Genomic DNA, 18,039 nt, shown 5'->3' with positions numbered 1-18,039 from the left:
AGAGTGTTCCTACTGTACATAACCTCCTGTAGTTTAGAGTGTTCCTACTGTACATAACCTCCTGTAGTTTAGAGTGTTCCTACTGTACATAACCTCCTGTAGTTTAGAGTGTTCCTACTGTACATAACCTCCTGTAGTTTAGAGTGTTCCTACTGTACATAACCTCCTGTAGTTTAGAGTTCCTACTGTACATAACCTCCTGTAGTTTAGTGTTCCTACTGTATGTAACCTCCTGTAGTTTAGTGTGTTCCTACTGTACATAACCTCCTGTGGTTTAGAGTTCCTACTGTACATAACCTCCTGGAGATTAGAGTGTTCCTACTGTACATAACCTCCTGTAGTTTAGTGTTCACACTGTACATAACCTCCTGTGTTTTAGAGTGTTCCTACTGTACATAAACTCCTGTAGTTTAGAGTTCCTACTGTATGTAACCTCCTGTAGTTTAGTGTTCATACTGTACATAACCACTTGTAGATTAGTGTTCCTACTGTACATAACCTCCTGTGGTTTAGAGTGTTCCTACTGTACATAACCTCCTGTGGTTTAGTGTTCCTACTGTACATAACCTCCTGTGGTTTAGAGTGTTCCTACTGTACATAACCTGTGGTTTAGAGTTTTCCTACTGTACATAACCTCCTGTGGTTTAGAGTGTTCCTACTGTACATAACCTCCTGTAGTTTAGTGTTCCTACTGTACATAACCTCCCGTGGTTTAGTGTTCCTACTGTACATAACCTCCTGTAGTTTAGTGTTCCTACTGTACATAACCTCCTGTAGTTTAGTGTTCCTACTGTACATAACCTCCTGTAGTTTAGAGTGTTCATACTGTACATAACCTCCTGTAGTTTAGTGTTCATACTGTACATAACCTCCTGTGGTTTAGTGTTCCTACTGTACATAACCTCCTGTGGTTTAGAGTGTTCCTACTGTACATAACCTCCTGTGGTTTAGAGTGTTCCTACTGTACATAACCTCCTGTGGTTTAGAGTGTTCCTACTGTACATAACCTCCTGTGCTTTAGAGTTTTCCTACTGTACATAACCTCCTGTGGTTTAGAGTGTTCCTACTGTACATAACCTCCTGTAGTTTAGAGTTCCTACTGTACATAACCTCCTGTAGTTTAGTGTTCCTACTGTACATAACCTCCTGTAGTTTAGTGTTCCTACTGTACATAACCTCCTGTAGTTTAGAGTTCCTACTGTACATAACCTCCTGTAGTTTAGTGTTCCTACTGTACATAACCTCCTGTAGTTTAGAGTGTTCCTACTGTACATAACCTCCTGTAGTTTAGAGTTCCTACTGTACATAACCTCCTGTAGTTTAGAGTGTTCCTACTGTACATAACCTCCTGTAGTTTAGAGTGTTCCTACTGTACATAACCTCCTGTAGTTTAGAGTGTTCCTACTGTACATAACCTCCTGTAGTTTAGAGTTCCTACTGTACATAACCTCCTGTAGTTTAGTGTTCCTACTGTATGTAACCTCCTGTAGTTTAGTGTGTTCCTACTGTACATAACCTCCTGTGGTTTAGAGTTCCTACTGTACATAACCTCCTGGAGATTAGAGTGTTCCTACTGTACATAACCTCCTGTAGTTTAGTGTTCACACTGTACATAACCTCCTGTGTTTTAGAGTGTTCCTACTGTACATAAACTCCTGTAGTTTAGAGTTCCTACTGTATGTAACCTCCTGTAGTTTAGTGTTCATACTGTACATTACCACTTGTAGATTAGTGTTCCTACTGTACATAACCTCCTGTGGTTTAGAGTGTTCCTACTGTACATAACCTCCTGTGGTTTAGTGTTCCTACTGTACATAACCTCCTGTGGTTTAGAGTGTTCCTACTGTACATAACCTCCTGTGGTTTAGAGTTTTCCTACTGTACATAACCTCCTGTGGTTTAGAGTGTTCCTACTGTACATAACCTCCTGTAGTTTAGTGTTCCTACTGTACATAACCTCCCGTGGTTTAGTGTTCCTACTGTACATAACCTCCTGTAGTTTAGTGTTCCTACTGTACATAACCTCCTGTAGTTTAGTGTTCCTACTGTACATAACCTCCTGTAATTTAGAGTGTTCATACTGTACATAACCTCCTGTAGTTTAGTGTTCATACTGTACATAACCTCCTGTAGTTTAGTGTTCATACTGTACATAACCTCCTGTGGTTTAGTGTTCCTACTGTACATAACCTCCTGTGGTTTAGAGTGTTCCTACTGTACATAACCTCCTGTGGTTTAGAGTGTTCCTACTGTACATAACCTCCTGTAGTTTAGTGTTCCTACTGTACATAACCTCCCGTGGTTTAGTGTTCCTACTGTACATAACCTCCTGTAGTTTAGTGTTCCTACTGTACATAACCTCCTGTAGTTTAGTGTTCCTACTGTACATAACCTCCTGTAGTTTAGAGTGTTCATACTGTACATAATCTCCTGTAGTTTAGTGTTCCTACTGTACATAACCTCCTGTGGTTTAGTGTTCCTACTGTACATAACCTCCTGTAGTTTAGTGTTCCTACTGTACATAACCTCCTACAGTTTAGTGTTCCTACTGTACATAACCTCCTGTAGTTGAGTGTTCATACTGTACATAACCTCCTGTAGTTTAGTGTTCATACTGTACATAACCTCCTGTAGTTTAGTGTTCATACTGTACATAACCTCCTGTGGTTTAGTGTTCTTACTGTACATAACCTCCTGTAGTTTAGTGTTCCTACTGTACATAACCTCCTGTAGTTTAGTGTTCATACTGTACATAACCTCCTACAGTTTAGTGTTCCTACTGTACATAACCTCCTGTAGTTGAGTGTTCATACTGTACATAACCTCCTGTAGTTTAGTGTTCATACTGTACATAACCTCCTGTAGTTTAGTGTTCATACTGTACATAACCTCCTGTGGTTTAGTGTTCTTACTGTACATAACCTCCTGTAGTTTAGTGTTCCTACTGTACATAACCTCCTGTAGTTTAGTGTTCATACTGTACATAACCTCCTACAGTTTAGTGTTCCTACTGTACATAACCTCCTGTAGTTGAGTGTTCATACTGTACATAACCTCCTGTAGTTTAGTGTTCATACTGTACATAACCTCCTGTAGTTTAGTGTTCATACTGTACATAACCTCCTGTAGTTTAGTGTTCCTACTGTACATAACCTCCTGTAGTTTAGTGTTCCTACTGTACATAACCTCCTGTGAACATGTTTTCTGTGAGCAGTGTGTTTAATTGGTAATGCAGTCCTTCAAAAGGCCAAGAGTGCGTCCCAAATGAAACCCTATTCCCTACATAACCATCAGGACCGTAGTTAACCAGCCCATCCCATTCATTCACACATTATGGGATGTGCAGTGAGCTGATTGCTCCAGTCTACTGTGAGATACAGAGCCTTCAGAGAGTATTAATACCTCTTGATTTATTCCACAGTTTGTTGAGTTACAGCCTGAATTCAAAATGGATTAAATTTGTAAAAAAAATATCTCTCATCCACACACAATATCGCATAATAACAAAAGGAAAACATGTTTTTAGAAATTATTGCAAATGTATTGAATGTGAAATTCAGAAATATCTCATTTACACAAGTATTCACACCCCTTCTGTTTTGACGCTCCAAACGGAGCTCTGCTACTTCCTGTTTCCTTTCATCATCTTTGACATGTCACTACAACTTGATTGGAGTCCACCTGTGGCCAATTCAATCGTTTGGACGTGATTTAGAAAAGAAACACACCTGTCTATATAAGGTTCCACAGTTGACAGTGCATGTCAGAAACTATACCATGAAATCCAAGGAACTGTCCATAGATATCTGAGATAGAATTTTGATGAGGCATATATCTGGGGAAGGGTATAAAACCATTGCTAAAGTGTTGAACATTTCCAAGAGCACAATGGTCTCCATCATTGGGATATTGAAAAAAAAATATGGAACTACCCAGACTCTGCCTAGAGCTGACTGTGCTACTAGACTAAGCAACGGGGCAAGAAGGACCTTCAGGGAGGTGACCAAGAACTCAATGACCATTCTGACAGAAATACAGAGTTCCTTGGGTGAGATGGGAGAACCTGCCAGAAGGACAACAGTCTCTACAGCACTTCACCAATCTGGGCTTCATGGGAGAATGGCCAGATGGAAGCCACTCCTGAAAAGGCACATGACAGCACGCCTAGAGATGGCATGAAGACACATGAAAGACTGAGAGAATAAGGCAAAATATTCTGTGTTCTAATGAGACAAACATGTTAATCGTTGGCCTGAAATGCAAAGCGCTATGTCCGCAGAAAACCAGGCACGGGTCATCACCCTTAAAACACCATCCCCACCGTGAAGCATGGTGGTGGCGGCAGCATCATGTTATGGGGATGCTGTTCAGCAACAGGGACTGGTAAGGATAGAGGGAACAACGAATGGAGCCAAATACAGGCAAATCCTTGATGAGAACCTGCTTCAGAGTTTCAAACGATCTTAGACTGGGGGGGGGGATTTTACGTCCCAACTGGACAATCACCCCAAGCATACAGCCAAAGCAACGCCGGAATGGTTTGTGTAGCCTGCCACTTCGCGGCTGAGCCGTTGTTGCTCCTAGACGTTTCCACTTCACAGTAACAGCACTTACAGTTGACCGAGGCAGCTCTTAGCGGGGCACAAATTTGACGAACTGACTTGTCTACAGATGACATATGGAGTAACATACGGAATACAGGTATCACCTTCTCCTATACAAACACTCCTCTGAAAGGTTCTAGAACCTAAAAAGGTTCTAGCAGGGAAGAACTGACTTGTCTACAGATGACATATGGAGTAACATACGGAATACAGGTATCACTTTCTCCTATACAAACACTCCTCTGAAAGGTTCTAGAACCTAAAAAGGTTCTAGCAGGGAAGAACTGACTTGTCTACAGATGACATATGGAGTAACATACGGAATACAGGTATCACTTTCTCCTATACAAACACTCCTCTGAAAGGTTCTAGAACCTAAAAGGTTCTAGAACCTAAAAGGTTCTAGCAGGGAAGAACTGAAAAACTATTGGCAAAGAGGTTCCTACAGAGAATATATAAAACACAATGAATAGATAAATAAAGTAAATAACTATTGCATTGCAGAAATTAGATACTGACAAGTCGTTGTCAGCTATTCTATACCGATGCAAAACAGACCATCGCCCATCATTGGTTGGTTGATTCGTCGATTCTTTGGTTGATTCATCATTGATTGGTTGATTCGTCGATTCTTTGGTTGATTCGTCAATTCTTTGGTTGTACTGATCTATTCACGTAGACGGGTTGGTTGTTTAGCAACAAAACCGACGCGTGCACAACTATGGGGCAAAACGGACTAAGTTGCCTTAGCGTGTTGTAAACTTTTTTATTGAAAACATAAATACATTTACACAATGAGCAATTGTTGTCACAAATACATCCTTACAGTTGTTGGTTAGCTAGCTAGATGATGTTTCGCTATATTAGCACAAACGTGAAATGAGTCAAAACACCTCAAAACAAAACATGGTATCAACAAGATAGAACGAGCTGAAACGAGCCACCTACGATTCCCCACGTGGCGGCTTGTTGTCATTGTTGCTAGGGTATCGGACCGTTCAGAATCATAACACCACGTGACCTTCTGCCTCATCGATGCACGCGGCACCTTGTCATCCAGCCTGTATATAGCATTAGTAACAGCTGTAGCTATAGTAAGCTGGCAGTATATCAGTAAACTACAAAACATTAAGTATTCAGTATTAGCAGCCGAAGAGCTTAAAATACCAATATTCTATCTATACTGTAGAAAATTCATCTCGTAAAACTGTAATAGTTTCTTTCTAAATGACATTCATATTAAATAATAAAACAAAAGTACAGGTTAGTAGGCCTTCCTACAGGCAACATATAAAACAGAATAAATAAATGGTTACAACAACAGTCACATTAAAATAACATTCATGAACATGATCGAAGTATGAAGTTACGTAATGAAATAAGAAATAAACCGTATCCTATTCATGTAGTTCAGGTAGCAACTAACGAAACACAGAGAGAGAGAGAGAGAAAGGCTCCCATTTTGAATTCTTAATTAGAATGTAAATTCTACACCTAAACGCCAATATGAAAGATTGGCGAAGAGTCTTGGCATCTATTGCCACATTTGTTCTTGCGTCATTAGAGTGTGTTAGTTAGTGATGTGAGTCGTCAGTGGTCTGGTATGATGAGGTGCATTTAGAAGGACACAGTGATGTGAGTAGTCAGTAGTCTGATATGATGAGGTGCATTTAGAAGGAAACAGTGATGTGAGTAGTCAGTAGTCTGGTGTGATGAGGTCCATTTAGAAGGAGACAGTGATGTGAGTAGTCAGTAGTCTGGTGTGATGAGGTCCATTTAGAAGGAGACAGTGATGTGAGTAGTCAGTAGTCTGGTATGACGAGTTCCATATTGAAGGAGACAGTGATGTGAGTAGTCAGTAGTCTGGTATGATGAGGTGCATTTAGAAGGAGACAGTGATGTGAGTAGTCAGTAGTCTGGTATGATGAGGTGCATTTAGAAGGAGACAGTGATGTGAGTAGTCAGTAGTCTGGTATGATGAGGTGCATTTAGAAGGAGACACAGTGATGTGAGTAGTCAGTAGTATGGTATGATGAGGTGCATTTAGAAGGAGACAGTGATGTGAGTAGTCAGTAGTATGGTATGATGAGGTGCATTTAGAAGGAGACACAGTGATGTGAGTAGTCAGTAGTCTGGTATGATGAGGTGCATTTAGAAGGAGACAGTGATGTGAGTAGTCAGTAGTCTGGTATGATGAGGTCCATATTGATGTACACAGACACATAGACATGCATTACAGGGTTCATAGTTTTGTTACAATGAGAACCAGTTACATCTAGGAGGACATATAGAAGACATTCTTCTGTGAGAATCTTCACCTCCTTCTAGAGATAAACAGGGTCGTGTTCATTACACGCGCACACACACCGTAGCAAAACGTTTTGCAACAGAACACATAAATGAATGTTCCTTATTGAAAAAAAAAGTTCAGACAGTCCCTCCCTGTTTTGTCTGTTTCCTGATGAACACAACCCTGATGTAGTCTGCTGATGACATCATCAAAGGGCGACAGACGGTTGGTTGTGTGAGGACTGACACTCAGGAGAGTACGGTGAGGACTACAGTTCCCTTGGTCCTCTTCAGTATGGCGACGGCGCCGGCGTGGGTGACCCCCTCCAGACTGTGACCGTTCACAGCGATGATCTGATCCCCGCGCTGCAGCCGGCCGTCCTCAATCGCTGCTCCCTGGAGAGAGACAGATGCAGAGGGAGAGACAGATGCAGAGGGAGAGACAGATGCAGAGGGAGAGACAGATGCAGAGGGAGAGGGAGATGCAGAGGGAGAGACAGATGCAGAGGGAGAGACAGATGCAGAGGGAGAGACAGATGCAGAGGGAGAGACAGAGGGACAGATGCAGAGGGAGAGACAGATGCAGAGACAGAGGGACAGATGCAGAGGGAGAGACAGAGGGACAGATGCAGAGGGAGAGACAGATGCAGAGACAGAGGGACAGATGCAGAGGGAGAGACAGATGCAGAGGGAGAGACAGATGCAGAGGGAGAGACAGATGCAGAGGGAGAGACAGATGCAGAGGGAGAGACAGATGCAGAGGGAGAGACAGATGCAGAGGGAGAGACAGATGCAGAGGGAGCGACAGATGCAGAGGGAGAGACAGATGCAGAGGGAGAGACAGATGCAGAGGGAGAGACAGAGAGACACTGCATCAATCACCACGGCATCAAACACAGCTGCATTGTTTGACTTTCTACTGGTTGTTGAGTTTCTACTGGTTGTTGAGTTTCTACTGGTTGTTGAGTTTCTACTGGTTGTTGACTTTCTACTGGTTGTTGAGTTTCTACTGGTTGTTGAGTTTCTACTGGTTGTTGAGTTTCTACTGGTTGTTGAGTTTCTACTGGTAGTTGTAAGAAACAAGGAATTTACAGTAGAATGATAGGTATATTGAATTGACATTGAGGACTAAAATAATGTGTTACCTTAGAGGCCTGTGTTACCTTTCTAAATGAAATAGAGGCCTGTGTTACCTTTCTAAATGAAATAGACAGTTACCTTTCTAAATCAAATAGAGGACTGTCTTACCTTTCTAAATGAAATAGAGGCCTGTCTTACCTTTCTAAATGAAATAGAGGCCTGTCTTACCTTTCTAAATGAAATAGACAGTTACCTTTCTAAATGAAATAGACAGTTATCTTTCTAAAATGAAATAGAGGCCTGTGTTACCTTTCTAAATGGAAGAGAGGCCTGTGTTACCTTTCTAAATGAAATAGAGGTCTGTGTTACCTTTCTAAATGAAATAGAGGCCTGTGTTACCTTTCTAAATGAAATAGACAGTTACCTTTCTAAATCAAATAGAGGCCTGTCTTACCTTTCTAAATGAAATAGAGGCCTGTCTTACCTTTCTAAATGAAATAGACAGTTACCTTTCTAAATGAAATAGAGGCCTGTGTTACCTTTCTAAATGAAATCGACAGTTACCTTTCTAAATGAAATCGACAGTTACCTTTCTAAATGAAATAGAGGCCTGTGTTACCTTTCTAAATGAAATAGAGGCCTGTGTTACCTTTCTAAATGAAATAGAGGCCTGTGTTACCTTTATAAATGAAATAGAGGTCTGTGTTACCTTTCTAAATGAAATCGACAGTTACCTTTCTAAATGAAATAGAGGCCTGTCTTACCTTTCTAAATGAAATAGACAGTTACCTTTCTAAATGAAATAGAGGCCTGTGTTACCTTTATAAATGAAATAGAGGCCTGTGTTACCTTTCTAAATGAAATAGAGGCCTGTGTTACCTTTCTAAATGAAATAGAGGCCTGTGTTACCTTTATAAATGAAATAGAGGCCTGTGTTACCTTTCTAAATGAAATCGACAGTTACCTTTCTAAATGAAATAGAGGCCTGTTGTTCCCTTTCTAAATTAAATAGAGGCCTGTTGTTCCCTTTATAAATGAAATAGAGGCCTGTGTTACCTTTCTAAATGAAATCGACAGTTACCTTTCTAAATGAAATAGAGGCCTGTTGTTCCCTTTCTAAATGAAATAGAGGCCTGTGTTACCTTTCTAAATGAAATAGAGGTCTGTGTTCCCTTTCTAAATTAAATAGAGTCCTGTTGTTTCCTTTCTAAATGAAATAGAGGCCTGCGTTCCCGTTCTAAATGAAATAGACAGTTACCTTTCCGAAGACAGTTTTGACGTAGATGGGCAGGTCTCCGTGGGGACTGCTGAACCCTCCTACTATACTGAAGCCTAGACCCAGAGCTCCTCTGTCCAGACTGATGGTTCTATAAAACTGGGGACTGTGGGAGATATAACAACAACAACAACAACATGTCAGATTTGCAGTTCTCTATGGCAACGGCTCATACCAAACATTTTGCAGTTGTGAAAAGTGTTAAACAAACTGTCTGCCATGTGACCATTTTTTATAACAGCATTGATTAAATAAGTGTTAAAATGTTGCTGTACGGTGGCCCCGAGGGACAAAATAGTTGAGAATCAATGTGTTATGGAGCTAAACATTTATAAACAGCAGTACATAACCACCTCATGTTGTTGTGAAGGGTAGTTGATGCTGTGGAGAGGATACCTACATCCCCCTCTCCCTGACCCTGTCCTCAGCCTCCTCTACCTACAGCCCCCTCTCCCTGACCCTGTCCTCAGCCTCCTCTACCTACATCCCCCTCTCCCTGACCCTGTCCTCATCCTCCTCTACCTACATCCCCCTCTCCCTGGTCCTGTCCTCAGCCTCCTATACCTACATCCCCTCTCCCTGGCCCTGTCCTCAGCCTCCTCTACCTACTCTCCCTGACCCTGTCCCCAGCCTCCTCTACCTACATCCCCCTCTCCCTGGTCCTGTCCTCAGCCTCCTCTACCTACATCCCCCTCTCCCTGGTCCTGTCCTCAGCCTCCTATACCTACATCCCCTCTCCCTGGTCCTGTCCTCAGCCTCCTATACCTACAGCCCCCTCTCCCTCTCCCTGGCCCTGTCCTCAGCCTCATCTACCTACATCCCCTCTCCCTGGTCCTGTCCTCAGCCTCCTCTACCTACTCTCCCTCTCCCTCTCCCTGGCCCTGTCCTCAGCCTCCTATACCTACATCCCCTCTCCCTGGTCCTGTCCTCAGCCTCCTCTACCTACATCCCCTCTCCCTGGTCCTGTCCTCAGCCTCCTCTACCTACATCCCCCTCTCCCTGGTCCTGTCCTCAGCCTCCTATACCTACATCCCCTCTCCCTGGTCCTGTCCTCAGCCTCCTCTACCTACATCCCCCTCTCCCTGGTCCTGTCCTCAGCCTCCTATACCTACATCCCCCTCTCCCTGGTCCTGTCCTCAGCCTCCTATACCTACAGCCCCCTCTCCCTCTCCCTGGCCCTGTCCTCAGCCTCCTCTACCTACATCCCCTCTCCCTGGTCCTGTCCTCAGCCTCCTATACCTACAGCCCCCTCTCCCTCTCCCTGGCCCTGTCCTCAGCCTCATCTACCTACATCCCCTCTCCCTGACCCTGTCCTCATCCTCCTCTACCTACAGCCCCCTCTCCCTCTCCCTGTCCTCAGCCTCCTCTACCTACTCTCCCTGTCCTCAGCCTCCTCTACCGACATCCCCCTCTCCCTGACCCTGTCCTCAGCCTCCTCTACCTACACCCCCCTCTCCCTGACCCTGTCCTCAGCCTCCTCTACCGACTCTCCCTCTTCCTGTCCTCAGCTTCCTCTACCGACTCTCCCTCTCCCTGTCCTCAGCCTCCTCCCTAGCTCCCTATCCTCAGCCTCCCCCCTCTCCCTCTCCCTGTCCTCAGCCTCCTCCCCCTCTCCCTCTCCCTGTCCTCAGCCTCCTCTACCTTCTCCCTCTTTATAACATGCGATAGCAGCAGAGTCCTACCTCATGTTGTTGTGTAGGGTAGCTGATCCTGTGGAGGGGAGCCCTACATCCCTCTGACCCTGTCCTCCTCCACAGTCCTCATCCACCGACCCTGTAGTCAGCACCTGAAGATCAACGAGACGTTATTAATCCATATTGAAACGGTGTCTTCTGCTGTACCCCATATAACACCATACTGTACCACCATACCCAACCCCCCCTGAAACACACATATAACACCATACTGTACCACCATACCCAACCCCCCCTGAAACACACATATAACACCATACTGTACCACCATACCCAACCCCCCCTGAAACACACATATAACACCATACTGTACCACCATACCCAACCCCCCCTGAAACACACATATAACACCATACTGTACCACCATACCCAACCCCCCCTGAAACACACATATAACACCATACTGTACCACCATACCCAACCCCCCCTGAAACACACATATAACACCATACTGTACCACCATACCCAACCCCCCCTGAAACACACATATAACACCATACTGTACCACCATACCCAACCCCCCCTGAAACACACATATAACACCATACTGTACCACCATACCCAACCCCCCCTGAAACACACATATAACACCATACTGTACCACCATACCCAACCCCCCCTGAAACACACATATAACAACATACCCAACCCCCCCTGAAACACACATATAACAACATACCGAACCCCCCCTGAAACACACATATAACACCATACTGTACCACCATACCCAACCCCCCCTGAAACACACATATAACACCATACTGTACCACCATACCCAACCCCCCCTGAAACACACATATAACACCATACTGTACCACCATACCCAACCCCCCCTGAAACACACATATAACACCATACTGTACCACCATACCCAACCCCCCCTGAAACACACATATAACACCATACTGTACCACCATACCCAACCCCCCCTGAAACACACATATAACACCATACTGTACCACCATACCCAACCCCCCCTGAAACACACATATAACACCATACTGTACCACCATACCCAACCCCCCCTGAAACACACATATAACACCATACTGTACCACCATACCCAACCCCCCCTGAAACACACATATAACACCATACTGTACCACCATACCCAACCCCCCCTGAAACACACATATAACACCATACTGTACCACCATACCCAACCCCCCTGAAACACACATATAACACCATACTGTACCACCATACCCAACCCCCCCTGAAACACACATATAACACCATACTGTACCACCATACCCAACCCCCCCTGAAACACACATATAACACCATACTGTACCACCATACCCAACCCCCCCTGAAACACACATATAACACCATACTGTACCACCATACCCAACCCCCCCTGAAACACACATATAACACCATACTGTACCACCATACCCAACCCCCCCTGAAACACACATATAACACCATACTGTACCACCATACCCAACCCCCCCTGAAACACACATATAACACCATACTGTACCACCATACCCAACCCCCCCTGAAACACACATATAACACCATACTGTACCACCATACCCAACCCCCCCTGAAACACACATATAACACCATACTGTACCACCATACCCAACCCCCCCTGAAACACACATATAACACCATACTGTACCACCATACCCAACCCCCCCTGAAACACACATATAACACCATACTGTACCACCATACCCAACCCCCCCTGAAACACACATATAACACCATACTGTACCACCATACCCAACCCCCCCTGAAACACACATATAACACCATACTGTACCACCATACCCAACCCCCCCTGAAACACACATATAACACCATACTGTACCACCATACCCAACCCCCCTGAAACACACATATAACACCATACTGTACCACCATACCCAACCCCCCCTGAAACACACATATAACACCATACTGTACCACCATACCCAACCCCCCCTGAAACACACATATAACACCATACTGTACCACCATACCCAACCCCCCCTGAAACACACATATAACACCATACTGTACCACCATACCCAACCCCCCCTGAAACACACATATAACACCATACTGTACCACCATACCCAACCCCCCCTGAAACACACATATAACACCATACTGTACCACCATACCCAACCCCCCCTGAAACACACATATAACACCATACTGTACCACCATACCCAACCCCCCCTGAAACACACATATAACACCATACTGTACCACCATACCCAACCCCCCCTGAAACACACATATAACACCATACTGTACCACCATACCCAACCCCCCCTGAAACACACATATAACACCATACTGTACCACCATACCCAACCCCCCTGAAACACACATATAACACCATACTGTACCACCATACCCAACCCCCCCTGAAACACACATATAACACCATACTGTACCACCATACCCAACCCCCCCTGAAACACACATATAACACCATACTGTACCACCATACCCAACCCCCCCTGAAACACACATATAACACCATACTGTACCACCATACCCAACCCCCCCTGAAACACACATATAACACCATACTGTACCACCATACCCAACCCCCCCTGAAACACACATATAACACCATACTGTACCACCATACCCAACCCCCCCTGAAACACACATATAACACCATACTGTACCACCATACCCAACCCCCCCTGAAACACACATATAACACCATACTGTACCACCATACCCAACCCCCCCTGAAACACACATATAACACCATACTGTACCACCATACCCAACCCCCCCTGAAACACACATATAACACCATACTGTACCACCATACCCAACCCCCCCTGAAACACACATATAACACCATACTGTACCACCATACCCAACCCCCCTGAAACACACATATAACACCATACTGTACCACCATACCCAACCCCCCCTGAAACACACATATAACACCATACTGTACCACCATACCCAACCCCCCCTGAAACACACATATAACACCATACTGTACCACCATACCCAACCCCCCCTGAAACACACATATAACACCATACTGTACCACCATACCCAACCCCCCCTGAAACACACATATAACAACATACTGTACAGACATATATATTACATATAACAACATACCCAACCCCCCCTGAAACACACATATAGTTGGAGAGAGACTGGAGCACTGGACAACCACAGTGCAGAGACTGGAGCAGTAGACAACCACAGTGCAGAGACTGGAGCAGTAGACAACCACAGTGCAGAGACTGGAGCAGTAGACAACCACAGTGCAGAGACTGGAGTAGTAGACAACCACAGTGCAGAGACTGGAGCAGTAGACAACCACAGTGCAGAGACTGGAGCAGTAGACAACCACAGTGTAGAGACTGGAGCAGTAGACAACCACAGTGCAGAGACTGGTGAGCAGTGGACAACCACAGTGCAGAGACTGGTGAGTAGTGGACAACCACAGTGCAGAGACTGGAGCAGTAGACAACCACAGTGTAGAGACTGGAGCAGTAGACAACCACAGTGCAGAGACTGGTGAGCAGTGGACAACCACAGTGCAGAGACTGGTGAGTAGTGGACAACCACAGTGCAGAGACTGGAGTACTGGACAACCACAGTGTAGAGACTGGAGCACTGGACAACCACAGTGCAGAGACTGGAGCAGTAGACAACCACAGTGTAGAGACTGGAGTAGTAGACAACCACAGTGCAGAGACTGGAGCAGTAGACAACCACAGTGTAGAGACTGGAGCACTGGACAACCACAGTGTAGAGACTGGAGCAGTGGACAACCACAGTGCAGAGACTGGAGCAGTAGACAACCACAGTGCAGAGACTGGAGCAGTAGACAACCACAGTGCAGAGACTGGAGTAGTGGACAACCACAGTGTAGAGACTGGAGCACTGGACAACCACAGTGCAGAGACTGGAGCAGTAGACAACCACAGTGTAGAGACTGGAGCACTGGACAACCACAGTGTAGAGACTGGAGCAGTAGACAACCACAGTGCAGAGACTGGTGAGTAGTGGACAACCACAGTGCAGAGACTGGAGCAGTAGACAACCACAGTGTAGAGACTGGAGTAGTGGACAACCACAGTGTAGAGACTGGAGCACTGGACAACCACAGTGCAGAGACTGGTGAGTAGTGGACAACCACAGTGTAGAGACTGGAGTAGTGGACAACCACAGTGCAGAGACTAGAGCAGTAGACAACCACAGTGTAGAGACTGGAGCACTGGACAACCACAGTGTAGAGACTGGAGCACTGGACAACCACAGTGCAGAGACTGGAGCAGTAGACAACCACAGTGCAGAGACTGGAGTACTGGACAACCACAGTGCAGAGACTGGAGCAGTAGACAACCACAGTGCAGAGACTGGAGTACTGGACAACCACAGTGCAGAGACTGGAGCAGTGGACAACCACAGTGCAGAGACTGGAGTACTGGACAACCACAGTGCAGAGACTGGAGCAGTAGACAACCACAGTGCAGAGACTGGAGTACTGGACAACCACAGTGCAGAGACTGGAGCAGTAGACAACCACAGTGCAGAGACTGGAGTACTGGACAACCACAGTGCAGAGACTGGAGCAGTGGACAACCACAGTGCAGAGACTGGTGAGTAGTGGACAACCACAGTGCAGAGACTGGTGTAGTGGACAACCACAGTGCAGAGACTGGAGTAGTGGACAACCACAGTGCAGAGACTGGTGTAGTGGACAACCACAGTGCAGAGACTGGTGAGTAGTGGACAACCACAGTGCAGAGACTGGTGTAGTGGACAACCACAGTGTAGAGACTGGAGCAGTAGACAACCACAGTGTAGAGACTGGAGCACTGGACAACCACAGTGCAGAGACTGGTGAGTAGTGGACAACCACAGTGCAGAGACTGGAGTACTGGACAACCACAGTGCAGAGACTGGAGCAGTAGACAACCACAGTGCAGAGACTGGTGAGTAGTGGACAACCACAGTGCAGAGACTGGAGTACTGGACAACCACAGTGCAGAGACTGGAGCAGTAGACAACCACAGTGCAGAGACTGGTGAGTAGTGGACAACCACAGTGTAGAGACTGGAGCACTGGACAACCACAGTGCAGAGACTGGTGAGTAGTGGACAACCACAGTGCAGAGACTGGAGTACTGGACAACCACAGTGTAGAGACTGGAGCAGTAGACAACCACAGTGTAGAGACTGGAGCACTGGACAACCACAGTGCAGAGACTGGTGTAGTAGACAACCACAGTGCAGAGACTGGTGAGTAGTGGACAACCACAGTGCAGAGACTGGTGAGTAGTGGACAACCACAGTGTAGAGACTGGAGCAGTAGACAACCACAGTGCAGAGACTGGTGAGTAGTGGACAACCACAGTGCAGAGACTGGAGCAGTAGACAACCACAGTGCAGAGACTGGTGAGTAGTGGACAACCACAGTGCAGAGACTGGAGCAGTAGACAACCACAGTGCAGAGACTGGAGCACTGGACAACCACAGTGCAGAGACTGGAGCAGTAGACAACCACAGTGTAGAGACTGGAGTAGTGGACAACCACAGTGCAGAGACTGGAGCACTGGACAACCACAGTGCAGAGACTGGAGCAGTAGACAACCACAGTGTAGAGACTGGAGCAGTAGACAACCACAGTGTAGAGACTGGAGCACTGGACAACCACAGTGCAGAGACTGGTGTAGTAGACAACCACAGTGCAGAGACTGGTGAGTAGTGGACAACCACAGTGTAGAGACTGGTGTAGTAGACAACCACAGTGTAGAGACTGGTGTAGTGGACAACCACAGTGTAGAGACTGGTGTAGTAGACAACCACAGTGTAGAGACTGGTGTAGTAGACAACCACAGTGCAGAGACTGGTGTAGTAGACAACCACAGTGCAGAGACTGGTGAGTAGTAGACAACCACAGTGTAGAGACTGGAGCAGTAGACAACCACAGTGCAGAGACTGGTGTAGTGGACAACCACAGTGCAGAGACTGGAGCAGTAGACAACCACAGTGTAGAGACTGGAGTAGTAGACAACCACAGTGCAGAGACTGGTGAGCAGTAGACAACCACAGTGCAGAGACTGGTGTAGTGGACAACCACAGTGCAGAGACTGGAGCAGTAGACAACCACAGTGCAGAGACTGGAGCAGTAGACAACCACAGTGTAGAGACTGGTGTAGTAGACAACCACAGTGTAGAGACTGGAGTACTGGACAACCACAGTGTAGAGACTGGAGTACTGGACAACCACAGTGTAGAGACTGGTGTAGTGGACAACCACAGTGTAGAGACTGGAGTAGTGGACAACCACAGTGCAGAGACTGGTGTACTGGACAACCACAGTGTAGAGACTGGAGTACTGGACAACCACAGTGCAGAGACTGGAGCACTGGACAACCACAGTGTAGAGACTGGAGTAGTGGACAACCACAGTGTAGAGACTGGAGTACTGGACAACCACAGTGTAGAGACTGGAGCAGTAGACAACCACAGTGTAGAGACTGGTGTAGTGGACAACCACAGTGTAGAGACTGGAGCAGTGGACAACCACAGTGTAGAGACTGGAGTACTGGACAACCACAGTGTAGAGACTGGAGTACTGGACAACCACAGTGTAGAGACTGGAGCAGTAGACAACCACAGTGTAGAGACTGGAGTAGTAGACAACCACAGTGTAGAGACTGGAGCAGTAGACAACCACAGTGCAGAGACTGGAGCAGTAGACAACCACAGTGTAGAGACTGGAGTAGTGGACAACCACAGTGTAGAGACTGGAGTACTGGACAACCACAGTGTAGAGACTGGAGTACTGGACAACCACAGTGTAGAGACTGGAGTACTGGACAACCACAGTGTAGAGACTGGAGTACTGGACAACCACAGTGTAGAGACTGGAGTACTGGACAACCACAGTGTAGAGACTGGAGTACTGGACAACCACAGTGTAGAGACTGGAGTACTGGACAACCACAGTGTAGAGACTGGAGTACTGGACAACCACAGTGCAGAGACTGGAGTAGTAGACAACCACAGTGCAGAGACTGGAGTAGTGGACAACCACAGTGCAGAGACTGGAGCAGTAGACAACCACAGTGTAGAGACTGGAGCAGTAGACAACCACAGTG

At 46.0% G+C, this 18,039-nt stretch overlaps 1 protein-coding gene across 1 annotated transcript in view; it reads right to left on the bottom strand.

Annotated features, from left to right (window-relative positions):
- Nucleotides 1-5,356: 5,356 nt before the first annotated feature.
- LOC110517917 (multiple PDZ domain protein) overlaps nucleotides 5,357-18,039 on the bottom strand; it is a 114,871-nt gene continuing 102,188 nt past the window's right edge. The window contains exons 38-40 of the mRNA XM_090188576.1: nucleotides 10,932-11,035; nucleotides 9,232-9,355; nucleotides 5,357-7,289 (exon numbers count right to left, since the gene is read on the bottom strand). Of these exons, the coding sequence (XP_090044702.1) occupies nucleotides 7,143-7,289; nucleotides 9,232-9,355; nucleotides 10,932-11,035 (375 nt within the window). The 3' untranslated portion in view covers nucleotides 5,357-7,142. The remainder of the gene's footprint in view (nucleotides 7,290-9,231; nucleotides 9,356-10,931; nucleotides 11,036-18,039) is intronic.

This window comes from Oncorhynchus mykiss, chromosome 10, assembly GCF_057628025.1.
Source record: "Oncorhynchus mykiss isolate SJ-2025 chromosome 10, ASM5762802v1, whole genome shotgun sequence".
In the NCBI taxonomy this organism is placed as follows: Eukaryota; Metazoa; Chordata; class Actinopteri; order Salmoniformes; family Salmonidae; genus Oncorhynchus; species Oncorhynchus mykiss.
The sequence above is the reverse complement of the archived record's forward strand: the minus strand, read 5'-3'. Positions and strand labels throughout refer to the sequence as shown.